The sequence below is a fragment of the Mirounga angustirostris genome, unplaced genomic scaffold (assembly GCF_029215605.1).
Source record: "Mirounga angustirostris isolate CCGP_5_RB_7025 unplaced genomic scaffold, mMirAng1.0.hap1 SCAF_11, whole genome shotgun sequence".
Lineage (NCBI taxonomy): Eukaryota > Metazoa > Chordata > Mammalia > Carnivora > Phocidae > Mirounga > Mirounga angustirostris.
The window spans coordinates 7953695-7974683 of record NW_026991719.1 but is presented as its reverse complement, the minus strand read 5'-3'; the positions used below and the strand labels follow the sequence as shown (position 1 = coordinate 7974683).

At 43.8% G+C, this 20989-nt stretch overlaps 1 protein-coding gene across 9 annotated transcripts in view; it reads left to right on the top strand.

The window, feature by feature from the left end:
- Positions 1 to 20989, top strand: part of ARHGAP6 (Rho GTPase activating protein 6) — a 474622-nt gene that overhangs the window by 406187 nt on the left and 47446 nt on the right. For all 9 annotated transcript variants that reach the window (XM_064573729.1, XM_045874487.3, XM_045874492.3 and 6 more), the window contains exons 3-4: positions 11904 to 11975; positions 19314 to 19570. In XM_064573729.1, the coding sequence (XP_064429799.1) occupies positions 11904 to 11975; positions 19314 to 19570 (329 nt within the window). The remainder of the gene's footprint in view (positions 1 to 11903; positions 11976 to 19313; positions 19571 to 20989) is intronic.

The window sequence follows — 20989 nt, the reverse complement described above, 5'->3', positions numbered from 1 at the left end:
CCTGAACTACAGCCAGCCATGGGCCCCCACCTGCTTCCCTCAATTCAGGGCTTCTCCCCTATTCTGCCCACCACACCTGGAACCATTAGAGTGATCTTCAACCACAGAATCTACTCCTTTGTTGGAAAACAAACAAACAAACAAACAAAATGAAACAAAACTCCCTAGGCACCTCTTGCCAACTAATATCTCTATCAAAGCCATTTACCACACTATTGCATAGAAAAGAAGAAATCCATTTTATTTGCAGCCTGTTCTGAGAACGCACCACAGATTTATGTTGATTTGTCTTAGAGCATTGGGTTTCAAACTCTTTGTCCACAATCTACAGTGAGGAATACATTTTACACCTCGGTCCAGGAAATGCACGAACGAAATGGTGCTTATCTTTATCAGAGATACACTTTGATAGTGTCTCTAATATTCTCTCCTGTCCTCTTCTGATTCTTTATCCTTTTTTTTTTTTTAAACATTTTATTTATTTATTTGACAGAGAGAGAGAGAGTGAGAGCAGGAACACAAGCAGGGGGAGTGGGAGAGGGAGAAGCAGGCCTCCCGCCGAGCAGGGAGCCCGATGCGGGACTCGATCCCAGGACCCTGGGATCCTGACCTGAGCCGAAGGCAGACGCTTAACCAACTGAGCCACCCAGGTGCCCCTAAAGGTTTTATTTATTTATTTTTTTAAGATTTTATTTATTTGACAGTGAGAGAGGGAACACAAGAAGGGGGAGTGGGAGAGGGAGAAGCAGGCCTCCCGCCGAGCAGGGAGCCCGATGTGGGACTCGATCCCAGGACCCTGGGACCATGACCTGAGCCGAAGGCAGACGCTTAACGACTGAGCCACCCAGGCGCCCCTCTTTATCCTTTTTTAAAACGCACTTGTCATGATCCACTAAACTTTCATGATTCACTAGGGGTTTATGACCCACAGTTTGAATAACGCAGTCTTGGAAGGCGGATGGAATAGAGAAGAGGCAATCAGGAAGAAAAGAACAAAAATGTCAATGTGGAAACTTGCTGTGGCTCTTAGGGCCCTGGGAAGGTGGATGGGGCATTGTTTCTCTAGGGCCACAGAAAGGAACCGAGGTTGACCCTTGGCCTAAGCGTCTAGTCCCTTCTCTATCTAGAGCCCAACTGTGGACTGCCGGCTGGGAGGCTTCCTTGTGCTGCTTCACTGCTCTCTCTCTCTCTCTCTCTCTCAATACCAAGCTAGGTGTACAGCCCGGAGGAGGTAGATATGTGGGACTTTAGCTTCTCAAGATGTAAAAGCCTTTAATGAAGGTTACAAAGGTAGTCCACGTCTTCCAGGATGTCTTACTCAGTCAATAGAGAAAACACAGATCCATCAATTATATTAAAAGATAAACAGTGGATGGCATTTATCCACGTTACCAGTGGTGACACTTACAGATACGAGCTGTCTCGTCTACCTAGCCCAGCAAAAGCTGAGAATGACAGAGCCGTTTCTCTGCAGGCTCCTCTGTAATTTTCTTCTTAGATGCTCTCCTCCACCCCCCCACCCCTGGGCTTTGACCATGTCAAGTTCTCCCATGTAGGCTTCTGTATGATTCTGTTCTGCTGCTGAGCGGGCAGCCCTGCATGATCGCAGATGGTTCTTTAAGCCATAGGCTCTGTGCCTTTGTAGTCATAAATGGCTTCCTTTATGCCCTCAGCCCATAGTTTTCTATCCAAGGTCTTGTCCCTACTGGTCACATGTACACATATTTATATATCTTTGTTGGAACGGCAACTCCTATTGCACAAGGCCTTGGCATCTTGAACAAAACTTTTGTCACTGCAGTTTCTGAAATATTCTGGCACCTTTCAAAGATTGGAAGACTACACTATTCTCTCTGTTGGGATCATGGCCAAAAAGTAAACTTGATAATTACAAAGACTGTCTCATCGCTGAAATATGAATAGGAGCTCCCATTTTTGCTTTTTTTTTTTTCTTTGTTTCTCTATGGGGAAACAAAGGCAAGGAAGTATTAACTGAAATTAAATACCAAGTGCTTTTAAACCAATCAGGCATTCTAGATCATTTGAAATGGAGTCCTCAAGATGATTTGCAAATTCTATTAGTGGGTATTTGTAAAATTGTTACACATGCAAAGCTCTGAAAAAGTTGTTTAAGGGGTCTTCACTTAAGATAGGAGTGGACACACTATAGCCCAAAGGCCAAATCCAGTTCACTGCCTATTTTTATAAATAATGTTGTATTAAAACACAGCCACACTCGTTTGTGGCTATATTGTCTAAGGTTGTTTTAGTGCTACCGCAGAAGAGTGGAATAGTTTTGGCAGAGACGATATGGCCCACAAAGCTGAAAATATTTACAATCTAGACCTTTATAGAAACAGCTTGTTGGCCTTTGATTTAAGAGATTAATATTAATTTGATAGAGAAATTTATAGTTATTATCTATGCAGTTGATCAAGCATACCATTCTGTTCATTTCAATGTCTTCACTATCTTTATTTTGCAATAAGAGTGTTTTTTAACGATCAGACCTTTATAACTCTCAGATGTTTTAAGTGATTATATTTGTGTTTATATCTATTTTTTTAAAGATTTTATTTATTTGAGAGAAAGAGAGAGTGAGAGAGAGAGAGAGAGCATGAGCAGGGGAGAGGGGCAGAGGGAGAGGGAGAAGCAGCCTCCCCGCTGAGCAGGGAGCCCGACGCTGGGCTCGATCTCCGGACCCTGAGATTCTGACCTGAGCCAAAGGCAGATGCTTAACCGACTGAGCCACCCAGGCGCCCTTAAGTGTTATTTTATATTTATATTATATTCATGTTATAAACACTTAAATATAATTCATTGTATAATATAATTCATTGTAATCTGATTCACTGTAATCTGACCTCCCTCCTCTTACCCTCCTTATCATAGATCCCACCCAACATACACAGATTCAGACTTTCCAGGGATGTCTTTTGTAGAGATGCCTGGCATTACATGACAAGACGTGTGAAAAACACATTCCACAACAGAGTTTCGGATTATCCACTGTTAAGATGCTTTGGCTGCAAATTATGGAAACCAAAGCCAAAGTGGCTTAAATAATAAAGAGATTGATTATGTTACTTTACCAGGAGCCCACAGATAGGCTAGTTTCAGGACTCAAGAATTTCTTCTTGGCCGTAATCAGTGGGTCACTTTGTTCTTTGGCTGGCTTCCCTCATTGTCACAAAATGACTGCAGCAGCCACCGACATCACAGCCTCTATGGCAGCACGAAGAAGCAGAGAAGCAGGGACTCTTCATCAGGTATCTTTTTAATAACAGAGGAGTATTTTCCCCGCCACTTCCCAGTAGACTTCCCTCCCTTCTCCATCCCCAGAACGGCAGTCTGCCAGTGCCCAAATCCACAGTGGCAAGCAAAAAGAAATCACCAGGAATTGACTTGACCTCAGATTCCTTTCCTGAGCCTGGGGTGAGTACTTATCCCAGGATGCATGACCACCGGGAGGGTGAGCACCTAACAGAACAGGGAGAGAAAACAATTGGGGGGTGGGACATAGTAGGATAAAGATGGATATAGATTAGAAACTATTGGCCTACATAATGGCAATGTCATCCATCATTGCAAAGAAGCAGTGGGGGGAAACCATTCTTCTATCACACTTATTTGCATTAGTGTCTAGCACGGGCCTTGGCATAGATCTGTGGCTCAGGAAATACATGAGAAATTGAAGGGAATGGATTTAGAATTCCATCAGAGCACACTTATTTATACAGTGTTTCCATGTCATAAAGAATTGTTTCCTATGTCTCAAAGAATAAGCAGAAGCAAGGATTGAAAAGGAAAGGATGAAGACCCTAATAGTTTTCATCTCCTTATGTCACTTGTCCAGTTCCTGAGGCTGTGAGAGCTATTTTCATGGGGACGGCTGGCAGAAATTTGGAAGCGTTCCCAAAGCTTACAGTTTATGATTTAAAGATACTTGATTCCCTCCTTACTTGTTCACTATAAAACAGTATCTGTCAAAAGAAAGTAAGTAACGTTGGCCCCTTACACAGATCAAAAATCAGACCATGTGCAGATACCCTTGTCTGACTACCATTTCAACTTGAACTACAAGCTTTGGCTTTAAAACAAGCAATGACGAAACTTCTTTAATTTGGAGTTTAATTTCCTTAACAATCCAGGGCATTTCTTTGGGATAAGTGATCTCTGTCTTTTTGCTCTCCTACCTGCTTTCTTTCCCTTATGTTCCAGGAAAGAAATATGGCTTAAGGAAAAGATTGGCCAAAAGCCATTTTTCTTGCTCTGATCTTTGGAAACTTCTGTCTCTGCAAATATAATGCCTACCTAGGCTAAGTTAGAAACATTGTTTTTGATTTAAGGAATGTACGATAAGAAATGTAAGTTCGGATGCCTGGAAAGACAGACTAGCTCCTAGCTTAGGGAAAAATAACAGCAGGGCTGCCCCTTTGGAACATGAGCTTATAGCTTTTTTTTTTTTTTTTCTTTACTGACACCATTTGAATATGGAAAAAATGGCAGCAAGTAAAAGATCCTTCTAGGGCATAATTTGATCATGACTGGTTATTACAGCAAGGAGTGATTATAAAGAACGCCTGGTTAAGGAAGAACCATCATTGAGCTTTTCAAACCCGTGGCATCCAAGCCATGTGATTGGCTTCCCTACCTTACGTTTTGATAGAATTAACAAGACATGATCAATAAATCAAATATCTCAATGATTTTCTGTAATAGAAAAACACTTGCTTTGGGGCTCAAGAATCTACAAGGTTTTTTCTTCTTCTTAAGGAAAAATTTCAGAACTAATTACTTGGCCAAAATAATTTACATAAAACAGAAAAGGTTTCTTAGCGTTTAATTTAACTGGAAGCATGGTGACCTCCAAGAGCTGACTCCCTTTACAACAGTGAGAGAGACTCACAGAATGTTCTTATTTTCTGACTGCAGCTTTGCTAATTTCACCACCACTTCAACATGTAAACTGCAAGCATTAGTACATTTCACAAGTACTTTGGGGAGCCTCAGCTCTAAAGAGAGGCATCTGTATTGCTTAAGAATGCCATAAATATTTTCTTCCCTGAGAAACCTAGACACTTTGGAAACAGATTTTGAAAAATCTAACCCACAAGGCACTAGCAGGCTAAAGAAACAATGCTTAATTCACTGGGGTTCACACCAAGAAAAATGACTCAGTCGCCCTGTTTCTACTTGCCTCCTATTGCAATCAAGGTTTATGGAAGAACTGCTAAGGATAAGGTGATATGTAAGTGGAAACTTTGACCTATGAACTTGATTAAATAACCGACAGTCTACAGCATGGAAGATTTCTTAAAAATAACATGGAAAAAAATAGATAGTGAGATCCAAATTTGACCGAACAGTGGGACAAGTTTGGGCTTAAATACATTGTTTGCCACTTTTTCCATGTAGACTGTTTTCTTCCAGAATTCTTATTTGTCACTTTCTTAAGCCCTAGTTCCCTCTAAAGAAACTGTTATGAATTAGCAATCTTCTCATCTTTTTTCCCCAATAGAATGCTTGCTTGATAAAGGGTTGGATTACCAGGAATAAGACATTAAGAGACTTAGGATAAGAAAGGATCTCCTAGAGTAAATAGTTACCATGTGATTTAGTGGGGGAAACCCCTAGCAAAATTCAAAGGCCCCTGAGAAGCCTCACCTTGTCCTTTAAGACTGAACGCAAACGTTAGCCTTCCTAAGCAGAGTTGGAGACAGCCTTCTTGCTTCTGACCTCCCCCTTGCTAGATGCCTCCACTGCAGCATTTCTTCATTTCACTTTAGTGAGGTTTCTGTGTATCTGTCTTTGGCACTAAACTCTGAGATTCTCAAAGGCAGAGGTAGTGTCCATTCACCTGGGTTCATAGCGCCTAGCTCTGTCTCACCTACAACATGGGCTGTATCAGTGTTGGGTGGAGGGAGGGATGGAGTAGGGATGGATCAATGTATGGGGGACGAGCCTACTTTCTGGGGGGAAGATGCCATTTAAACAGATAACTAGTATAGCATAAATAATATTCCCACGCCAAGGAGATTTGTCATGTTCTGTGGCGCAATATCCGGGAACAGAGAATATTTGTTTGCGCACCGAGGCCAGATTGCCATTTCAGCTCCTCTCCTAAACCTCTGCAGCGCACTGGTCCCATCGGGTCCCCTATCCTGGGCTTGCTGCCATATTTCCTGCCAAGAAGCAGAGGTGATCGCTTTCCTGCTAACTACGTCCCCTTTTTTGTCAGGGCTGCCCTCCCTTCCGTTTCTCCAGATGGACTTTGAAAAGGCAACTCAAAGCAGTAGGGGCAATTTCAAGTCCATTCCACTGAGGATGGCGACGGTGGTAACAACTGGCTCCAACACCCAGCCACCTTTTCCTGGGACGGGACTTTGCCTGGGGTTTTGGTTGCCCATCTGTCATCGGTCCCTCCATGTTATCAGTGTTGACTTACACTCGCCACATGAACTTGCACCCCTGAGATGAATCATTGGAAAGCACTAGATGTGGGGGATGGACACAAGGAATGGCCCTCAGGTGCTGGGGCTACTAATAATATCATAACTTCTTTGACAAACCTTCCTGTCCCAAATTGGAAAGAAAGTATCTGGTTTAGCCTTTTTCTTGCCTTAGTTTTAGGAGTCTGTGGCTTGAGAGCCCTCAAAAGGGCAAATGGATGAGACTAAAGGATGAGTTTGAGTTTTAGTGAGGGATAAAATACAGCTTTAGTAAACATTTTTAAGACATCCACAGATTGAATAGCTCGCCTTATCCACATTCGTACATATAATTTAAAAAGTGTATTTTGGTTTATCAGGACATGCGTGGGAACTTGAAAAGTAAACAGATTTCTATACTTACCAGTGTTCTCAGAGGCAAACAACAAGCACCGAGTCTGGATAACTTACACAGAAAAGGGATTTTAGGGAACTTAAGAAATAGGAGGTATCATGAGACAGTTTAATCAGCCACCTATGAAAACATCACCAGGGCCCTAAAAACAAATCTGGTCGAGCCTCTCATCTGTCCACTCCCTTTCCAGAAAACATGCTACACCAGAATGACAGACATAACGGATGCTTTATATTGGCCCGGGCACATGTGTTCTTTCAGATCAGGGAGATGTGACTAGGAAGATTATTTTAGTAGTTTCAGCCAGGTCAGAAACTCTGACTTGTGAGTCACCTTCTTGCCATAAAGTTGGGCTCCCAAGTCTGTATGTTTCAAAGTACTTCAGTGAATCATGAGAGCCTCCACCTTCTCACGTGCTTGACAAACAAGGTTTCAGCCTTTGCTTGAATACATCCAGTACCTGGGCGAAAGGGCTTTTTAAAACGACAACAACAACAACAACTTTATTTTAGAATAATTTTAGATTTAAATTACACAGTTCCCTTACGCCCCTAAGCCGGTCTCCTCTAATAATAGCATCTTATGTAACCTTGGTACACTTACCACCATGAAGGAAAGGACATGGATACATTGCTATCAGCCAAACTATAGACTTTGTTCAGATTTTACCAGTTTCCCCACTAATCCTTTTTCTGACCCAACATCCCATCTAGGATACCCCATGCATTTGGCTGGGCATCTTATTTTTTTCCTTTCCTTTTCTTTTCTTTTCTTTTCTTTTCTCTTCTCTCTTTTTTAAACATAACAAACATTTCTGATCTTACACAGTTTCTGGGAATATCACAGCCTGGTTGTTCTGGTTTGGGTTCCAGTCTGTGAGGTTCGCCATCAAGCTCAGCTGGGGCTGCAGTCATCTGAAGGCTTGACTGGGGTGGGAGAATCAGTGTGCTGGCCCACTCACGTGGCTGCTGGCTGGAGACTCCAGTTCCTCACCACATAACCCTTTGCATAGGGCTGCTCATGGCGTGGCTTCCCCCAGAGTGAGGGATGCAAGACAGAAAGAGCAGCTGAGATGGAAGCCACAGTGAGCGGTGCTTTTTTTTAAATTAATTAATTAATTAATTAATTAATTTATTTTTGTGAGGCAGCTTATTCCATTGCTGAACAGCTCCATTTGCTGAGAAAACAGTCTTCCTATAATTTCCTTGGCCAGTGGAGGGCTGGCCAGGAAGTCTCTCCATCCACCATGTTTAGTCCTCTAAAAAAAAAAAAAAAAATAGAACTAGTGTCCCCTGAGTCTTCCCTGCATGCTAAAGACACGTTCATACATCCATTCAGACAACTGTTCACCATCAAATGCTGCTCCGCACCTGATCTAAATGAGGACAAAATGCTTCATGCAGAGAAGTAGAAGGCTGTTTATTCAAAGAACCTGCTCTATTCCCCTACCTGTAGACAGGAATCTGGTAGAAAGATAGCCAAAGACAGACTCACATTGCTTCCTAAATTTAAAGAAATTGTTATTCAACTGGATACGTAAAAGCTCAACAATTTGTAAACATTTTTATATTGTTCTACCTAAAATAGAAACTGAGATTGGGTATGGATCGAGCATTGTGAGAAGTGGGAAAATGTGACTCTTCGGGAGCTGGGCGTCACATGGTTTGAGCCCATAGCTGTCCTCTAGGTGGAGTTATGCACAGACCAGGGCTTCTCAACCAGAGTGATTTTGTCCCCGTGGGACATTTGGTGATGTCCAGAGACATTATTGGTTGTCACAACAGGGACTGGGTGGGCTCTCTGGCATCTAGGAAATTGAGGGATGCTGCTAGATACCGTACCGTGCACAGGACAGTTCCTCACAGCAAAGAGTTATCCAGCCCCCAATGTCGCTAGACCCAAGTCTAGAGGTTGGATGCAGTCTCTAAAGGGCCACTTCCCATTCCGCCACCAAGTGTCTCTTTTATAGCATTTGCCCCTCGCTTTTTAACTGAGCTCCCCTCACTGCCTGTGAATTCCTTCAGTTTGCGTTCTCTGAGAGTCTTTGTTTCTGGTCCAAGTCAATAGTGAGGCAGCTGTGGTTGAGAAAAGTAAGGGAGGCGGTGTTAAAGGGCATTCCTTCAAACTTCTCTCAGCAGGAATTTTCTGAAGATTGGAAACAAGCTAGAACCTTCCTCTGAGGCTAGGATGGAGGTGCAAACTCCAGGACTTGCCAGGTGTGCAGTGGACCGGGGTTAGGTATCCATGCTGGCCTGGGGTGAGTGTGAGGACGGTCTCATTAAGTGAAAAAGACAATGTTTGTATTTGTTGTAAATAGCTAAGCATTTTTTAAATTGTAGGTCACTATTCACAAAGATCACAAAGATATTGTCTCGAATCTTGGAGTTTGAAGTACATATTATCCTTGTGGGACTATGTGAACTCTCATTGGTGGGAATACAAATGAGTGAAACTACTTGGAAACTGTTCGATGTTACCTAGTAGAGCCTGAGGTTCTGTACATGCCGGCCTGACAACGCAGCTTGTACGTATCTACCCTAGAACAGTGGTTCTTAGATTTCAGTGGGAACCAGAGTCCCCTGGAGGATTGGTGAAAGCACACGTTGCTGGGCCCCACCCCAGAGTTCCTGAGTCAGTAGTTTTGGGGAGGGACCGTAGAATTTGCAGCTCTAACGAGTTCCCAGGCAGTACCAATGTCGGTGGTCGCAGAGCCACATTCCAAGAACCATTATCTGAGAGAGGGTCTTGGACATGTACATAGCAAGACATGAGCAATATTTTTCAAGAACATTGGTCCTGATAGTCTCAAGCTAGAAACAACTCAAATTTCTAATGAGCCATGGTATATTCGTACCAGAAAGCAAATTATAGTCATCAGAACGAGTGACCTACAGCTACCTGCCTCAACAAGATGAATTTCCGAAGTGTTGATGAATGGCGTAAATGAGGCAGGCGAGAATACCTACAGTGTGATTCCATCTGTGGGAAAAACAAACTGTATTCTTTATAAACGTAGACAGTAAAACTACAAAGAAAAGCAGATGGTTGATTATTGCAAAACTCAGACCAGTGATTACCTGGGGGGAGAGGGAGGAAGACACACAGGGGGCTTGGGCACGAGCAGTAGTCTACCTCTGAACTTGGCTGTTGGTGATGTGGGAGTTGGCCTCCTGTTATTTCTTTGAACTGTACATTTGTAGTTATACACATCTTTATATATGCTACATCTTCCACTTAAAAAGAAGTTAAAAAAAAAAATCCTTCTGTCTTTAAATAAAATGTCCCCTATCCTATCTGTGTCCGGTTCTTTGGCAACTTGCTTGAATTTTAGGATCTGTCCACTGGTTATGAAAACTTAAAACTTAAGTCTCCTAAGCTATACTATATAGTTTAGTTATTCTTCTGGGTCAACAGTTAAAATGAAGGAATGATAGAATGTTGTTAAAGAAATATACCCTTGTTACAGTCAAATACATTTGGTGGTGTGAAGTGACGAACAAAGTGTTACAAAGTAAAAGGCCTGTCTGTTTGGAGAATGGATTTGAGTCTTGTGTTGTTAGTATGTTTATTGTCGTACATTTTATAGTAAGTTATGGTAGGCCATATAATTACTCATCTTCTAGACACTGGAGATAAGAACATACCCCTAATGACAGAGATGGCTGGCTCTTCATTGCATTACAAGTGATTTACTTAATGTCCCCCTACACATATCTCACAACTGCAAGGATGCAGACTCTTATGCACTATGTCCATTTTGTGGGAGGAGAATCATTCTTGCAATATTTCTTTGCTTTTTCGAAGAGGGGGGGATTGAATGCATCTGTTGATTATACTGTGATGTCTTTTGCCTCCAAAAATCCAGACAGAAGGAGTTGGGAACATCTGCAGCCCCGGACGGATCCCAGGAGAATGCTCATTTCTGGTTAAGAATGTGCATGCTGTCTTTTCCTGATATCAGAGTCTGGCTTTTAAATTTTATTGGGCTGAGTCTCTTTCTGGACTACACTTTTGAGTGTATCCTGTAAAAAACAAACAATTCTTAATCCTCCTTTTAAACCTAAGTTTCCTTGCGGCACGGGCTGCATTTGCCCTACTTGATCACCGTGCGGATTCCCGATTCGCGCCTCCCACACGTTAAGTTGATGGTTGCGTAATCGTGAAATGCATCCTTGCCATGATGACTGGCAACTTTTTCTGATGACATCCCAGGAATTTGATTGCAGCTACCTACTGATATGAGTGGAATCTTTATTATTTGGAGAGTTAGCCAGACGTGCTAAGTACGTTTGTTGCAAACACAAGATGCCAAAAGGGTATCTGCCTTATTTATGATAGTGAAAACTTAGAAATGACCCAAATGCCCATTGGTGGAGGAATGGTTAATGAAATTATGGTACAGCCACACGGTGCAATACTATGAGACCTCCTGAGAAAGTAGATCTGAATTTATGCACATGTGTCAGGGGCCCCATGAGGCACTTGGTGTGCACCATCTCATTAAATCTCCCAACAACCCCATGAGATTCCCATTTTATAGATGCGGACACTGAGACTTGTCCCAAGTCACACAGTTAGTAAATGGTGCAGCAATAATTAGATCTGACTTCTCTAGACCCCCAAATTCATTTCCTTATCCAGTTACACTCTACCAGCTTATAAACGTCAAAACCATATGTACTGTTGACTCTCCTCTCGCGGAGATTTGATTCAATATGACATTGGTTTGCATAAACATGAAAAATAGGAAGAGACTCATGTAATAGCAACAGCAAACATATCTAAGTGTCAACGCTAAATTAATTCTGAAGGAGGTAAGTTTCCTGTACTTTTCATGATTGAAACAAAATTTAAGAGCATACATCAAGGTTCTCGTTGCATGTACTGTCCAGGTCAGGGATTTCCGTGTATTTTCAGAGCCTTTGTTCTGCCTAAAATGCCAAATTATGAGTGAAGTAAGTGAGAAGTCATGCTTTTGCTCAAATGTAGCTGTTGATGGTATAAGATATCACGTGTATGCTTGTGTTTACAACTTTTCATTCTTTTAATATTTGCAGATGGACAGAAGAGAAAGAAATCTTTGCGAAAGAAACTGGATTCACTAGGAAAGGAGAAAAACAAAGACAGAGGTAAGGGACAGAATGAACTAGAGCGGATGCATCTTCCATGGAGCATAATGGTTGAATTTGGTGGGGTTTTTGAATTGCATAGATTTATGCGGTTCATCTCTATTATGCAAACTGGATTTCTACGATGGAATGTCATTAAAGCCTGTTTTGGTCTACTCTTTTGTGTTTGAGTGGCCCTGTACTGAATTGATGAATTCAACTGTTTTGAGCAAAGTGTGACTTTGGCCAAGTTTATGGTTCCAATTATGATGCTGGCCAATTGGCCAATCAGCAACGCATAAGAAGAACCTGGGTTGAGTAGCCATGGACAGCATCTCTAACGCTAACCAGCTGTCTGGCAAGGCCAGATCGTTAGGCAGGGCTAGTTGAATGAGAAAAAGTTTGGATTCGCCTGCCATGACTACTGGAAAGAAACAGTCTCATCCTCATGGGCTACTGGAGATGGGCCATTCTCAGCATTTTTATGTCAGATCACAGCATGCTTATTTTTTGCCCTATATGTTTTGGGAATTGTTGACTCTCTCCATACTGTTTTGTGTCCTCTTCTATGTCTATTTAGGGAACTGACACATTAGCCACTCTTTCAGAGGTATTTGTGGTCATTTTTAACTAATATTCATTGAGCCTGCAAATGGGCACCTGGGCCCCATTAGCGCAGTACAACTCTCTGTGGCTTGTTTGTATGGTCCCATATGAAATGACTGCTGAATGGTGTGGTTGTATGAATGTATTTCCATTTTATGTGACATAATGAATGAGTGTTGAGTGAGGAGAGCCATATGTCTCACCTTGGAGTTCTTTTCTATAATGATTGAATTTCTGCTTGAAAAATAATGGAAGGCAATAAAACCAAAGGTATAAAAATAAATGCACTGTGGTCAGTAGTGGACAAGACCTAGTCCACACCATTGATCCCAGACTCTACACCCATGTCATGAACTTGACTAAAGTGTCATGACATTTGGTTCTTTGGACTGAAAGGAGATAATTCTATTTTTTTAAATATTTTATTTATTTATTTGACAGAGAGATACACAGCGACAGCGGGGACACAAGCAGGGGGAGTGGGAGAGGGAGAAGCAGGCTTCCCGCCGAGCAGGGAGCCCGATGCGGGGCTTGATCCCAGGACCCTGGGATCATGACCTGAGCCGAAAGCAGACACTCAATGACTGAGCCACCCAGGCGCCCTTGAGATAAAGAATTCTAAAGAGTGGGGAGCCAACGTTTTACTTCCCTTAGAGCATGATTTCTCAACCTGGGTCTGTTGACATTTTAGACTGGATAATTCTTTTTTATTTTATTTTTTAAAAATTTTATTTATTTATTTGACAGAGAGGGGCAGAACACAAGCAGGGGGAATGGGGGAGGGAGAAGCAGGCTCCCCGATGAGCAGGGAGCCCAATACGGGGCTCGATCCCAGGACCCTGGGACCATGACCCGAGCCAAAGGCAGACGCTTAACAACTGAGCCACTCAGGTGCCCCTGGATAATTCTTAAAAAAAAAAGGGGGGGGGGCACCTGGGTGGCTCAGTCGGTTAAGCGTCTGCCTTCGGCTCAGGTCATGATCCCAGGGTCCTGGGATCGAGCCCCGCATTGGGCTCCCCGCTCCGCGGGAAGCCTGCTTCTCCCTCTCCCACTCCCCCTACTTGTGTTCCCTCTCTCGCTGTGTCTCTCTCTGTCAAATAAATAAATAAAATCTTTAAAAAAAAAAAAAAGATTTATGTATTCATTAGAGAGACATAGACAGAGAGAATGAGTGGGAAGGGGGCAGAGGGAGAGGGAGAGAAAATCCTCAAGCGGACTCCCCACCGAGCACAGAGCCCCACGTGGGGCTCCATTCCAGGACCCCGAGATCATGACCTGAGCCGAAATCAAGAGTCGGCCGCTTAACCGACTGAGCCGCCCAGGCACCCTCAGACTGGATAATTCTTTGTTACGGAGGCTGTCCTGTTCATCGTGTGACATGTTTAGTGGCATCTCTGGCCCAGTAGCACCGCCCCCAGCCAGAATATCTCCAGACATTTCGAATGTTTACCTCAGACTGGAGAAAGGAGTTGAGAATGGAAATGATCCCTGCCTCTCACTGCACAGTTAGAGTAAGTTGTAGAACCTTTAAAATTCCCAGTGCCCAGACCCCCCAACCCCGAAAGTGTGATGCCATTGGTCTGTATGGGGTACTGGAGGTGAGTAGTTTTCTGAAGTACTGATGTGCAGCTTCTGAGATGAGAACTTGGTCCATATTAGCCAATGTCCTCACCAGCAGGGCACATCCTGTCACAGCCGAATTCCATGCTGGAATAATCAAGGCAAGGGGCATTAAGTCTTTTTTTTTTTTAATTTAAAAAAAATTTTTTTATTAACAAATAATGTATTATTTGTTTCAGGGGTATAACTCTTGTCCAGCTACCTATCACTGTCTGATAAATTGTATTCTATTTAATCGGTCCGTATGTTCTTACCCTTCTTTTTAAGTGAATATTAGTAACCAGGGTAGCTTTTTTAAACTAGAGTCTTACTCATTCTATTCCTGCCATCCATCACCTTTACCTCACTAGATTAGAGAAATTCTTAGTGTTTATAGAGAGTATTAAAGGGGACACTCAGACTGGCATTAGTAATGTGTATCTTTAAAGTTGGTTTACTCTAGGATGATGATACTGATCTGAGGACTGAATCCTTATAATGGAGACTTTCAGCGATTCTTCAGAATTGCCCGTTCAGGCTAGACGAAACAGAATGACCATTTTTGCAGGAGATGATTGAGTTCCCTCAGCAGAGAGAGATGGATGTGTGCTTGCTCAGGTTACAGAACAACAGGAAGCAAGGATGTGAATGAGCAGAAAAGGAAGGCCAGGGGATGTCATTGACCAATGTGTCCTGGGCTATTATACACTTTTCGGACCATATCGTATTTACATCTGACATAAGCTCAGGGAGAACCTGGCAGTGTTCTATAAGGCTGTACACGTTGCTGGCTGGGAAAAAGGAAGACAGGTTCTGGTGGTCCAGAGAAAAGACACATGGCCCATCCAACTAAATTAGAGAAAAATATCAGGCTTCATGGCAAAAGAGGGTTTTTTTAATTCCTCTTTTAAAGAAGCTCTGATATTTAAAAAGAAGATGTCCTGGGCTTAAGTGAAGCTTAATTACCTGGCACATCTTCTGAACAGAAAGTCCTGTCTATGTGCACACATCCATTACGTGGCCGCCCTGGCAAGCAGGGCAGGAGGGGCCAGCATGCGGGTCTTGCTGAGTCGTAATGGTTCACATTATTTTCTTCCATTTGAATATTAACACTGGGGTTCCTAACAGCTGCACATGTGGAAAATGATAATCATTGGAGTCCAAAAGTAAAAGAAGGAAAACAGGAAGCTCTCAGTGACCTCTTGGGTTAGGTCATCTAAAAATAAATAGGAGCAGCTTTTTAGAACCCAATTGCTCTCCCAATAAAGAGTGATTCATTAAGTGTTTGATATGCTGTTGGATTAATTGATTCAATCAGAGTGAATCATGTCCTGTATTTTATTTAATTGCCTTGACATCAAACACGGCAGATCATGTGACACTCCTGTGTCCCTCCTGCCACTTCAGCCAGTGCCCATACGACTCTTGAATTCCATATGGAAACGAATTCAAGATGGAGGCTGGGTGGGAAAACATATTTTCATCCAGAAGAGTTCCAAGTCCTTAATTTCTCTTAGTTAAATTACTTGGCAACCAAAAAAACAGTTTTTAAACTTTCAGAACTTCAGCAAATTTCTTTCGTGGGTCAAAAAGAAATCACTTGTGGGGAAAAGATTTTCAAATAGCTGCTTTGTTCCAGTTCATGTGGTTCCTGGTCAGAGCACAGGGGGGCATAGGTTTTACTGTGGCATACGTCTGGGAGATAGGTCCCCGCTTCACAGGGTATTTCAGACTACGCCGTATATTTATTGACATGAAATCTGGGGATAATTCGGGTCTGGCACCGTTCTTTAGGCTGAAATAGTATCATGCCATGCCTTATTGTTCCTCAGTGTCCGAGTATGTTCCTACACGCCAGGTATGATGTAGCACTCGATAGGAATAGTTGATACAACTTTACTTTGCATCATAATAAATAGCAGTAATAAAATCAAGTATCAGCTATCACTAGGTAGACATTCTCAAGGAGAATGTATCGAATGCTGTCTTTGAGTGCTGTTACTGGAAAGGAGAGAGCCCGGGGGAGCGTGATCCCGGGAGAGAATAGGAAGGGGCCACCTCACACAGGGCTGTGTGCGCCCCGCATGGTGTTTGGTCTGCATGCTGAGAACATTGAGACACCATCAAGGTGCATTAAGGAGGGAGAGTAAGACAAGAGTGGGGGGAGGAAGCCTGATTCTCGAGGTGGAATCCCTTTTGGGGAGGACAAGGCTCCAGGATGGGACCAAGGGAGTGAGTGGAAAAGGTGGCATGCAGGAAAAAAGAGGAGAGGAGACGGTCAAGGAGATGGGAGGATGGAGAATGAGATGGGCCTTTAGGTAGACATGCAAGCCTCCAAGTGTGACGGTAGCTTGGGGGTCTGACCACGGGTCAGTCAGTGCCAAGAGAAGACAGCAATGGGCAGGAGACAAGAGAAACCTTGTGATGGCGGGTTTCTGCCACACAGTGGGAAGGTGCAGCTCTGGAAGTGGCGGTAGGGAGCCCGAGGATGGCATGCCACCTCCTGGCCCCACAGTTCATGGGCTGGGAGAGCACACACTTGCTACTAATGAGCACAGCAGGGGAAGCAGTCTCCTTGGTGAACACATACTGTAGATTAGAACATGATACACCCTGTGCCTGGCCCCAGAACACTGAGCCTTGGGAAATGTCCATCTGGTTTTAAAAACCTATTATCAACTGTATTCGCCCTATCAACACAGAGTCTCCAGGGTTTTTTCCCCCAAGAGAAGAGCTTTGAATCCACAGATAAGCATGTGTGCCCAACATTTTATTTACACATGAGGAGGGTTTTGCTAAATAGACTTGTGATGAGTTCTCCATTTCACAATAGCCACATTTTGAGAAGCAGTCATATTCAAGGAATCCTGCCTAGAATTTTCCAGAGTCTAGACACCGCAACACAAGTTTAGGGCATAGAGAGGCCTCCTTTCTGAAGCCTGTAAAGGTTCTCAAGAGAAAGCAACAAGAAACAAGAGACCACATCAAAACTCTATCACTGAAAGAATAAATAAACTCCACCAGGAAAGAAAGACTATTAGGGAAAAATAAAAATCTGTTAGCAGGTCATCTCTTGAGTGAGAGTCAAAGAGAAAGAAAAACTGGGAAGAATGACTTCATGTATCCCATCTGTTTAATTTGTGTTCCGTTATTCCAATTTGCAAGGAAAGTGGCAGACTTTGGGACACTGAAAATGACAGATACCAAAGGGAACCAGTTTTCTTTTTTTTTCTAGGGATATTAGAAACTCTAAATGAGTCCGATTGCTTTTCCTTACGTGGCAAAACTGGCTAAGAGAGGAGTCAGTAGTCCCCATCTCCTACGAAATCCCTGCAGAGAGCGTGCCTAAGTGAACAGACACGTGCCGCTCGATACATTTATTGCTGTCCTTTCTGCTGTTGTTATCCCCCCCCCCGCCCACGGTTTTTGTGTATTCCCCATAGCTGTCAGCCTTGGCATCTGCAGGTCTCTAGACTCGCCGCGAGTTTTCTGAAGCAAGACTCTTTGATTATTCCCATAGACAAGACAGTGCTGATTTACACCATACACCCCAGGGTGCATGGCTCGCGGTCTGGTATTCTAACTGTGCTAGTAGTGAAGATGGCCTTCTGTCAATAGGGGGTCTTGGGTCTTGCTACGCTGGCCACATTGATCGCTCAAAAACATGCCAAAAGTTTTGTTTGTATTACTATCGTATGCCACCTAGTTTGTCGATCGAGAATGATAAGCATCCTCCGAAAATCCCAAAATGCTGACGTTTTGATTTTTCGCTTCAAAACAGACTGCATGTTTTGATGGAACCAAAGGTGCAGGCTTCTTAAATGCCATTTCTGCTTTTAATGTAGACTTGGCCATCAGCCCAGTGATGTTAAAATGTTGCCATGGATCAAGGAAGAAAGCCTTTTAAAGCCTCTTTCCACCTGACTTAAAGTTAGCCTTTTCTTTCAAAGAACAAACAACCCTTGGAATTGTTTTCCCTTGATCATTCTGGTTTTATTCATAGGGGTTATAAAAACAAGGGAGAGGCTAGACTCCCATATTCTGCTGCTAGGAGATGTAATTTTGAGTCTAAAAGAAATAATGCATTTAATCTAATTATGAATGCTTTTCAGCATAAATCTAAAATAGTGCCCCAAAGATGCCTGGCCCTAAGGGTCAGTGTGCTTACCATGTAGGTGCATACATATGGATCAGCGATTCAGAAAGCAACTGTGTGTCCATCTCCAAATAAAGAGGTAGATCTCTGCACTGTGCTCCTTGCCCCAAATTGTCCTTACTAGGGGATTTAACACATTGTATCTTGGGCCCTTCACTGGTTATTTAGTGGTGAGAGTCTACTTCTACATGGGCCGGCAGAATGGCTTGAGTATAGATCTTGAGAGCAACATCCCCAGCCCAGCAACTGGAGGCAGCCTGTGGGGGACAAGGAACACGGGGCGGGGGGGGGGAGCAGACTCCCCCCGAGCTGCTCCCCTGCCTCTCGGGTCCTCACTCACATACTGGCTCTTTTACTGGGCACCCCAAAGTGGATCCACTTAACTGAACTTAGGTCTTTGCTCCAGGCATCTCCCCGTTGTAACACCCGACAGCCACCTGTGTAATTATTTACCTATCTGACTCCCACTCCCCCACCCGCCCCTTACTCCGGACCTTTCAAGAGCGAGCACTACGCCTCTTGTAAGCTTTGTACTCCCATCGTGGTAGCTGTTCAGTGAGTCCCTGTGGAATAAACGGATGCACGCAGCCTTCTCACGCCTTGTAAGTTCTGGGGGCTCTCGAGACACATACCTCAAAGGCTAACAGTTTATAAAATTGTGTCCTCGTGAGGATGAAGCATTGTGTACAGTCTATCAAAAATGTCACATTTATCCATAAAGTTATTTCCTTTAAAACATACTTGAGATATGTGGGGGAAAAAACGAGAGGCCTAGATTTCTAAAAACCCACGTTCTTTGTACATACCGGCCTCCTTGATAGAAATAGAAACTTTGGCCACTCTGATACACACAGAAATCATCCCTGTATTTTGATTGAAGAATCAATTCTTCAGGAAACGGTCATTTGACTACGTCTGCCCTTGGGTCTGAAGCGTGAGTGAGAGCCTTCACCGGCCCAGTCATGTCTGAAAGTGAGTGTTTGTTTTTTTGATTGCAGAATTCATCCCCCAGGCATTTGGAATGCCCTTATCCCAAGTCATTGCAAATGACCGGGCCTATAAACTCAAGCAGGACTCGCAGAGGGACGAGCAGAAGGATGCGTCTGATTTTGTGGCTTCCCTCCTCCCGTTTGGAAGTAAAAGACAAAACAAAGAACTCTCAAGCAGTAACTCATCTCTCAGCTCCACCTCGGAAACGCCAAATGAGTCAACGTCCCCGAACACCCCAGAACCGGCTCCTCGGGCCAGGAGGAGGGTGAGTTGGCCAGTACTTTCTCTGACACCACCGCTAAAACAACCGAAGCATTACAGGGTTATTCTCTGAACCTCTGCTCTTGGGAAAACTGGAAATGGAGTCTAGGGACCTGTCAGTGACCCCATTCGGGGACAGCGTGCCCCGGGCCGTGGGGCACATGACACAGCCTCAAAGTCTTTTTCCGGCCGCTCTCAGAGCTGCTGGGTGCCCCCCTTGGTTCCCCATGTGTGTGCCCCATGATGTCCTGAACATTCTACAACATCACTGTTGACCGTGCTCTAGCTTCATCTTCTGTCCTACCACCAGACTTGCCCTCGAGACTGTGAGGCTGGAGGCCAGGGCCGGGTGGTTTTGTTACTCTCTTCATCTCTAGTCCAAGAACCACGCCTGGCCCCCCAGCCACCTGGCTGCCAGTCCTCGTAAGTGATGAGTTTTTGTTTTGTTTTGTTTTTTTAATCAATGGAGCTTTTTTTTCCACAAGAAACCTACATATATATTGTATATCATATATCTGATATATCATATATCATATATATAGAGAGAGAGAGAAAGGGCACGTATGTCCTCTTTCAAATTAATACTCTAAGAGCACAGTACCATGTATTAAGTGAGTGCTATGTTCTAGGCACTGTGTTATTTCTTATTTCAGATTCCCTGTTTCAATCCAGGAAAGCTGAGTTCTCAGGCAAACTGGTTGGTGATCGGCTGAGTCAATTGATAAGCATCTCTAAAAATTTCCTAAGTCACTGGGAGATCTTCTCTCCATTTCCTCTTGCCTGGAGACCCCAAAATCTTTGCCACCTCCAGCCACTCACTACTGCCCTACTGAAACCCCCCCCCCAAAAAAAACCCAAACACTTCCCACTTAAAATCCACATTCAAGACCTCTCCAAGATAAAGGGGCACCTGAGCCGCCGCTGTTTTTCAAGGCTTTGGCTGTGTTTAAAAGTAGAGAAATGATGACTTTCCAGGATATTTAAATGTATGTGATGGAACTGTTCTTGCAGTCTTATCATCATCTCTCAGACTGCGTGTCCTAAGGCTGTAACACCCAAACTCCACATCTGAGCTCTCTGGGAATCTGGGGCCCAGGCAGCGGGCCTCCCAGATGCCCTCTCCTCTGGCCAGGCCTTGCTAGGATACCAGCAGCGAGCCCCTTCCTCTCTGCTTCATCGGGGGCGGGCGGTGGGGGGGGCTTGGCCGTGTAGACACGGCCGGTGCCCTGCTCCCTTCCACTCGGCCTTTCCCAGTCCCAGCATGCCAGAGCCCTCCTTCTACCTGCCAGCACCTCACCCCTGCCAAGGGCTTTCTCTGATGGCCAGAGGCACCCACCCACGCAGGTGATAGGCTGCAAGTGCCAAGACATTGAACGTCACCTCCTGGCCCCTACCAGAAGTTGCCCTTAATCAATGACTCTTG